This window comes from Nannobrachium achirus (genome assembly GCF_963921795.1).
Source record: "Nannobrachium achirus genome assembly, chromosome: 10".
Taxonomy (NCBI): Eukaryota; Metazoa; Chordata; class Actinopteri; order Myctophiformes; family Myctophidae; genus Nannobrachium; species Nannobrachium achirus.
Window position 1 is genome coordinate 55368196 of NC_137819.1, and position 9050 is coordinate 55377245.

The 9050-nt window shown below is 42.8% G+C and overlaps 1 protein-coding gene across 1 annotated transcript; it reads left to right on the top strand.

The window, feature by feature from the left end:
* The first annotated feature begins 671 nt into the window (after positions 1-671).
* arl4ab (ADP-ribosylation factor-like 4ab) lies at positions 672-3339 on the top strand. Its single transcript, XM_080734417.1, has 2 exons — positions 672-800; positions 1514-3339. The coding sequence occupies exon 2, from the start codon at positions 1618-1620 to the stop codon at positions 2221-2223; it is 606 nt and encodes a 201-aa protein (XP_080590543.1). The 5' UTR covers positions 672-800; positions 1514-1617; the 3' UTR covers positions 2224-3339.
* The last annotated feature ends 5711 nt before the right edge of the window (positions 3340-9050 follow it).

Below are 9050 nucleotides of genomic sequence, written 5' to 3' on the forward strand. Positions count from 1 at the left end.
AAATAAAACGTTTGTCAAAACGTTAGGCTACATCTTTCACCATAGGTTTTTAGCAGAGCAATCTAATCTACATTCCATCATTCCTTGCATTGCCTAGGCCTACTAAATTACTATACCAGTGGTGGAAAGTAACTAAGTACATTTACCTAAATACTGTAGCTGTAGGCTACTTAAGAACAATTTTGAGGTATTTATGTGTACTTTAATTGAGTGTTTCCAATTTATTTATTTTAACTTTATTTTAACTTGTAACCGATCGAGTATTTCTACATTGCAGTATTGATACTTTTAAGTAAAACATTTGAGTACTTTTTCCACCACTGAAAGTTCATGAGTGACAGAAAACAGGTGGTGTTGTGGGTGTGTCGTTATGACAGACGACCGGCGTTTCTCTCCTCCAATCAGACGCCCCACACGCTAACGTGCGCCGTGGCGATTCAGCCAATCACCGGACTGAGGGTGGGTGGGGCTAAACGCTTTTTAAACGACACTTCGCCGTGTGACGGTGTCGCGCACCGAACACCGCAGATCTACAAGCCCTTGACACGACAATGACGCGACGCGTCGACGCCTTGTAGATCTGCGGTGTTCGGCGTTGGCCCCTCCCCTCCGGTTGCTGGGAATGGAGAGGGAAGCCACAACACAACGGACACGCCAGACGCACTTTATCTCGCTGGATGAGTGGAAGTGGATGACAATCGCTTGAGGATACATTACAATTTACATTACCTGCTGCTGCTGCAACGTTCACTGTTTCTGCTGTTTTTTTTATTAAACCAGATGATCAAATTAATTAACAGGTAAGAACGAAGATGCATTTATAATTATCTAGTAGCAACGTGCACGCAAAACACTGTAAATGTTTCGCTGCCTGCTTATAATTTGACAGTTTAATATTGTTGTGTAATGTAATTGGGGGTTTTAGTTGTAGTTCGTGTGTCAGATTAACCAGTGACAGACCCTAATTTATGCCAACCGTTTATTTTCGAACACTTGTTGAAATATTCGGCTAAAAACCAAGCACCGTATGTGGGTATGTTGCTGAGCAACATCTTTCCCTTTTTATTTTTTCCTCCCTGCTTTTGGATCACATCTACAGAAGAGCGGTTGAATGTTAAAGGTTTTAGACTAAACCGTTAAACCGCTCCAAACTTCTGATATCGGTATGTTACTGTAAAAAAGGATAAGAAAATTGAAACCTCGACCTGGGTGGAATTAAAGAGGCGTCCTGTTGACTTGAGTCTACCCAGTGAATAGGAATTAGCGTATCAAATCCCTGTTGGCTGCCGTGGCGCTACATGTGCAAATAGGCTCCCATACGCCCCGCTGCTTTATTTCTCATTCATCCCCTGCTACCGAATAACGCCTAGATTGCTTTCAGGATGTGTAGTGTTCTAGAATGATAATGGGAGATGGTACTTTCATCCAATTCTCTGATTATAAAAGCAATATAGAGTGCTGTAGTTGTGTGTTTTTACAGTTGCTTTCAGTGAAACCTCTTTTATTTGTCCAGGTTCCTGCTGCAGCCCCCTGGGATTAAGAGCAGCTTTGGGAATATCTGGTGAAAGTAGAGAGACCTCCCTTGGCTCCTGTGTCCTCATACGCCGTCGTATCAAGATGGGGAACGGATTATCGGACCAGAGTGCCCTCTTTTCCTGTCTCCCGTCATTCCAGGCCCTCCACATTGTCATTCTAGGACTGGACTGTGCGGGAAAGACCACTGTGTTGTACCGCCTACGCTTCAACGAATTTGTGAACACTGTCCCAACGAAAGGATTTAACACGGAGAAGATCAAAATGTCGCTGGGTCCTAGCCGGCGGACGGCATCTTTTCACTTCTGGGATGTAGGCGGTCAGGAGAAGCTACGGCCTCTGTGGCGATCATACACTCGCTGTGCGGACGGCATCGTGTTCGTGGTGGACTCGGTGGATGCCGAGCGCATCGAGGAGGCCAAGACGGAGCTCCACAAGATCACACGGCTGGCAGAGAACCAGGGAGTGCCGGTTCTGGTGGTCGCCAACAAGCAGGACCTCAGGAACTCTCTTAGCCTGGCTGAGATGGAACAGATGTTGGCCCTGAACGAGCTGGGCGCTTCCACGCCCTGGCACCTGCAGCCCACCTGTGCCATCATCGGAGAAGGTCTGCCGGAAGGGCTGGAGAAGCTCCATGCCATGATCATGAAGAGGAGAAAGGTGCTTCGGCAGCAGAAGAAAAAGAGATGATTTACACCCACAGGAAGGCGCTCAATAAGAGCGGTCTGAGGACTGAAATGGGTGGTGGAGCCAAGTGAATGCCCCACAAGTGGCCCGGCCTTGAGCCAACACAGCTGACTTCCCTGGGAAGTCTGTATCGGTGGCTGATTGATGAGTTTGATCAGTCCGTTTGGAACTGTTTGTTCAGGGTTATTACGATGTTGCTGTCGCCGGGGCCAGCGCGATTGATTTTGCCGCGTGGACTTTGGATAATGACAATCCAGTGTCAGTATAGGAACACTAATGTTGTTAAAGGAAGTATTACGCCATACTGCCGCCCTCAACAAAGATCACAACAAACAATCAATACTGGACTATGGACTCCAACAAGACGATTGACTCATGTTTGTGTAGCCTACCTGCTGTTCTGCAGTTTTACTGATAAAAAGTAAAGGAAACAGTGTATTGTTTTGTTTACCAAAGCTAGTGTTGAGATTCCAGGTAGAGACATGGATTAGAGAGAGCGCTCAAATTAGCAGACGTCAATCTTTTTAAATATAACGACAGATAGTCCTGAGTATTTTGTCTCCATGTTGCACAATGGGAAGAGGGTCCACAGACGTTTACATTAGATTTGATGAAATACCAAGTTAAGAATGCACAGATGGGGCTTCTTCCTATATCATATAAATGGTTTGTCTGTCATGGAGTTTAAACATTTACAGCGACTGTGTGACTATCAGCCTTGCTCACAGTGGATGCGTCTTGTGTAATTCTGTTGAGTGACAGAGTCTGTTGCTTCAGCAGGAATATTCATTGGCTGCCATGTCAAATCTCCATCCTCATACGAAGCAGGGCTGGCGTCAGAGCCAACATGTCTAAAAGACGAGTGTTCAATCAAGACAAGAGTCAAAATGCACTTTATCGGTCCTTTTCTTGACCTTCAAGCTTACACGAACAACATTTTTATATGAAGTTTATGAGACTAGATGAAGAGAAATATGGCTTCAAAAGAAGTGGGGGAGGGGATTTGTTTGTACTTTAAAGAGAGGTTCTGTTACATGTGTCAGCCTTTCACTCTGTCTTTGTTTCGCAGGGTGTTTATATGAATGTGTTTGATCCAATTTGTTCACTTTGAATAAAGAAACTGTGGCACAATTATACAACATTATACTACAGCACAGCCTGTTTCTTTATCTTGTCACAGCACAGGTTACTTGGCACACCAGTGGAAAATTGCATTGCTCCTTCACCTCCACTTGTCTGTGTAGCAAATGTACAAGCTTAGAAAAATAGCAGACCGACAAGCTGACAGCGCCTTGCACTGTGTCATGTGAGCTTTGTAGATCAGCAATGTTTGCCTATTTGTTCTGCCGTTTTAACATTTAAATATAATATTTATTTACATCAGGGGTCTTCAACAGGGGGTCCTCAGAGTTACTATAGGGGGTTCTCCAAAGATAGAAACTTTTCTTCTCTTTTAAATGAACCCTAGTGTCCTTAAGCCAAAAATAGCCGATCTACAAGCTCACAACGCCTCTCGGGCCTGCATGGCGTTGTGAGCTTGTGGATTGGCTATTTTTGTCAAAGAGGTTTGGTGTAGAGGGGAAAAAGCAGACTAATTACAGAGTGAAAACAATGAAACTATATGTAATCTATGAAAAGGTTGTGGGGGGGGTCCCTGCTTCATCTCTCTCTCGACTAAGGGGTCCTTGGCCTGAAAACGTTAAAGACCCCTGATTTACATTATTTTGGCATGCCCAAAATGGGGATGCCAGGTTATTAAGCTGCACACAACACAGTGTAAACACAGAGAAAGGGTTAGGGGTTATGGTTATGTTTTCAGAAGAAAAGGTTACAGGGCTCCTCCTGGCCCTGAAACAGCTTGAACAGATGGAGTCAGTCATGTGTTTTTTTACATGGGTAGTGGGTACTACCTTACATTACATCACTGTGTATTTACTTCCAGCTAACACCCATCCACTGCTCTCATGGTTTCTCACTGAAAGCAGCTCAAGTTAAACTGTGACAGCTAGAGGTTAAGTAGCTACTGTAGGGAGCGAGTCTGCACGCTCATGAATATTCCCAATGAATAATGTCAACGGGACCTTTTTTCTATTTCTGGATTGCAGCTGGCCCTTTCAAGTCATTAGCTGATACAGCTAAAACAGATTCACCAAAAAAAATGCATTTGTAACAGTCAAACATTTTTAGAAATAGTTTGAATATTTCTGGGTTGCTTTGCGATAACCGGTGTGTAAATACTAAGAGCCCCTTCAGATTTTGGCGTGTTTTATTTGAGAGTTCCATTTATTTTAGATGTTTATCCTGTGGACTGGCTCCTGTTGTACTAGGATGTTGGTTTTGGGAGCTGTGGGTGTTTTGAGAAGAGTGGGCAGTCTGGGCACGGCCAGTTCTGGCCCAGGACATGTTCCTTCTCCTGGAACAATAACAGACATGGAGGAGGGGGCACTGGTCAGAGCAGAGATGACCGCTTAACCATGTGACGTGAACACTATTTCAACATTCCGTCAAAATAGTGGATCTACAAGCTAACAACGTGCCGCAATGCGACGTGCCGACAGTACCGGTATATAGGGTTGAAGTGGTTAAGGAGCCACAAAGAAATAACTTTCAAGACAAAACTAAAATATTATTTGCACACAATGATAAAGGATTTACAAAGAATGTTAGAAATGTGCAGGAATAAGAAACCCAAGTGGGCTTATTTCAATAATATATTGTGATGTGAAAAATTGGAAAATAAACAGTGAAGAGACATTCAAGAAATACAACAATTAAAAAAGGTTTGGATATACAGTAACTATCATTGAGTCTGAAAGCCAAATTATTTACCTTTTAATGGTGTTCAGGCAGGTTGTTCCAGAGGCATGGTATCAAACTTTAAATTGACCATGAGTAGTCCCAGAACAAGTAATAATAAAATAGTGGAGCTCAGAAGAGAATCCAGTATTATAATTGTGTTAAAATATTAGCCTAATATTTTTTGAGAATGTATGTGATGGGAGTGGGGAGGTTTAACGCATGCAAACACCCCCCAAATGATGTACTATTCTCTTTTTACAAAATTCAAAGTATCAAACCTTGCATGCAGATCGGGATAATCAAAGTGAATATGATGGTAACATTATAATAGGCTCAGAGGCTCCAGTAGACTATGCAAGCAGATTGGGTGCCCAGCATGCACACACAGGCAATGTACTCCCAGAAACCCTGGTGCTGTTTGTGATGCCAAGGCTCCCAGTCCACTAACTCAAAAGAGAATTCAAAATGTGGAGTAAAATATGCAGCCTTCTAATAAGTTCACAGCAGCTTTTCGAAAACTTGGCAACCACTTTGAGGGTGAACGCAAATATAAAACTCTAATGTGTTATTTGCTGAAGGAGCATTGCATTTTTAACATAAAGATAACATTTCCTTAAGGTACAGTAGCATAGAACCAGTGCATACAGGGGTTTGACTACATGTTTTTATATGGCAGTGGTGCTATAACCTAAGCCATGCCACAGGAGTACCACCGTTTTTGTGTGCGTGTACAGTATTTCCATTACAGACGGCTCATGCTGGGCAGGATGGCATGGCAGGTTAAAACGCTCCCAGTTCCCATGCCCCTGGCTGAGAGAAGCCAACCCAGTTCATCAAAGTGACGGAGGCTGCCGCAGGGTTCAGTTGTTCCCATACCATCGTATCATCCCCTCTTCTCCTTCCTGCAGCAGCGCAAAATCCTGTCCCAACTCTTTCCCTTTGATCCAGTCTAGTAATTATCAAGAGATTAGTCCACTAGCACTAGTACTAGTGGGCCTATAGAACAGCCACTTTGCTGTGGGCTTAACCACTGGCCCGTAACACACTGCGTCGAGTCAAAACCTTGTAGAGCCCTCCCTCACATGTCCACACTGGCTCCAGGCTCGCCCATGCTGTGTGTATAGTATTGCACACTAGCTGTGGTCATAAATGTTGGAGCTCCCTGTAATAAACAAGCGGTGCACATGGTCATTAATGACTTCCCAGAAGGAATGTGGGGCATACAGTATATCTGGAGGGTTAACCTTTTCATGCACAACAGGCCTTAAATGGAAGCTCTTCCTGTTCTCCCTCAAACAGTACATACCGTACCTTCTTCTAACATCGTCTGTTACCTGTCACACAACTGAGGCAGCATCGCTGCGTCAATGCCAGAACAAACGACCTGTTGTGTGTTAGTGGTCGTTTATGAAGTCAAGTATTAAGTTTCACACTTCACTGGTTCTCAATGTGAGAGACCAAGGGATCCTTGGTCTTTTTTGGATCATTTATCAAAGTTACAGGTCTGTAACTCCAACCTGTACACCGTTGGATCTACATAGTAGATTGGAGTCGCAGAGTCAAAAGCCTGTCTGCAACGACAGTCTGGGTAGTTCTCCAAATGGGTGTGAACGCCTAAAAGTTGTACATGCTGAATGGTGATGTGTGTGTGAACTAACTGCTGATCTGGGCCTTTTTCGCCTCCCCGCCCTCCTCCTGATGGGTGTGAATTGTACAGGGTGTGGACTGGACTGGACCGTATCGTCGTCAGAGCAGGGAGGAAGACATAATAGTGATAAGAAAGAGGAAGAGCCGCTCCCTGTGCCCTGGTCATGGCTTCCTGACCAGAATAAAACCTACTAATACTATACTACTACTCACCTCCAGTGGGTGAAAGCAACTTAACTATGTTCATTTACTAAGTACTGTTTTAATTCAGACAAGTTTTAATTCAGTCATTTTTGAGATACTTTATTTGAGTTTTTTTGTAATACTATAGCCTACTTCAGGCAAATATTGCAGTTGTGTTTACCTTACAAACTTTAGTTACAAGTGACTTCGTAGATTTATGTTATGTTATTTTTACAGAACACGCAGTAACCAAACCAAACAAGCCCAATTGTATACTTCAAAATAGCTATTCAGCTCACAAGGTGTCACACTGTGACACGTGGGCTTGTAGATCCGTTATTTTTAAGGGGTTTCTAGGGTTTTGAAAAGATTGCGTACATTTACTTTGGCACTGTAAGTATATTTGGAGCCAATTTCACCCTGGTAAAATTTTGAATACCGGTGTTTTACTTGTAACAGGGTATTTTCTGTTACTTTTAGTGAAATCCACCACATGCTCGCCCCATTGGCCCACTCCCCCCCCCCCCCACCCACCATGCTGGCCCAGAGATCAGGAAGCATCAGTCCTTTTCACACTTTGTGGAAGTATGGGATCATTCTTTTCTCCCACCCCGGCCCTATCTTTTATTTATGTTTTCTTTTGTTTTGTTCTTTTATCTGATAAATACATTTTGTTCTAGAGCAATATTATTTAAAGGGTGTTTTCCCCTATTGTATGGCATTAATCCAAAATGACATATCAGTCTTAATGTGACTGAAATGCTGAGTAGCTGACTTGTTCAAAAGGAAGAATAGGAAAAGAAAAGAAAAAACATGCATGCCATGGTAGACATTAACAATAGAGATTGTAGCGAATAGCATAATATGAGTCAGTGTAGCATTTGTGTGTGTGTGTGTGTGTGTGTGTGTGTGTGTGTGTGTGTGTGTGTGTGTGTGTGTGTGTGTGTGTGTGTTGCGCACAATTATTGAATGGGTGGCTTTTATTGTAGTGTATAAACTCAGGAAGAAATAGATCTGATCATTTATGACTCATTCAGCTGAACAACACAAAAGCTTTTGTTCTTTTGGGCTTCAATGTAGCTGCTCATGTATTGGGATGACAATAGGCCTATAGCTTCAAAAGGGACACCATTCAAGTTTAGAAACTTTTTATAAAATGTTGTAAAATGGACATACTATGCTCATTGACATAGAACATCAGCATCTGTAGCATAAACATGACCTTTGTAGGGGTACAGAAATGTCTGACACATACTCAACCATTACGGGAGAACAGCAACTGAAACTTAACCACTTAAAGTTTAACAGAGGTTAATTCCCGCTGCAGTTCAAAAGCTAAACCTTGGTTGCCCAGGGTCCCCTGGGGCCTGGGGGTGGCTCTGCTATGCCCCCTCTCCCCTAAACAAACAAACAAACAAGGCACCCAGAAAGGATAAATAAGTTCTTGGGCTTTTTTCTGTGTTTTATCACTTTGACAGATATGCACAAATAGTGTTCCTATAGGCCTATGCATTTGGTCAATACAAATGTCCATGGGTTCACGTAGAAGCATGGCATCATCTGAACTTAATTTGTTTTTATATTGTGTTTACAACACTTGCTGCCTGCAACATCACTTCACTGCTGGAAAAGATGCTTAACTGGCAACCTTCCACCCGCGAGCTGTCCATCGACTGATCTACGATGCTGTTGGATGGAGTCGCGTTCATTGCAAGTTCCAGAACATGTTTAGGCCTACGTTTACAATTTAAACATGTTGAAGAACAACAAGGCACAAGAGAAATGGACACAGGAGGGACCCATGCACTACAGGCAAGAGGTTTGCTTGTTTTGTGTGACAATAATCACGTTTGTGTTCATATTCAATCCATTTAGCTAAGCTGTCATAAACGTCAAAGTTAGCTAGGTTGAAGGCAACTGTAGCAGAAGTTGCAGTGGTTGTAGGCCTATCCGTTATTTAGTTACTGAAAGAGAAATTTACTAAAACAGGGTTGTGAAAGAACAAATTAATTGGTTGGCTAACATAATGACTAAACGTGTAATTTTGGTATTAGCTTAGCTATTGGCTATTGAATAGACTACTATAGCCAATAGCAAATTTAATTTGGACCACACCATGATATTTTTGGCATGAAATCTACAGTTGACCTAATTGCTAATACATAGACTAAACATGGCATTTATAATGACAATTTACATTG

Excerpts from the sequence above, each read along its gene's own strand:
- arl4ab (XM_080734417.1), top strand. The coding sequence starts at position 1,618 with ATGGGGAACGGATTATCGGACCAGAGTGCCCTCTTTTCCTGTCTCCCG.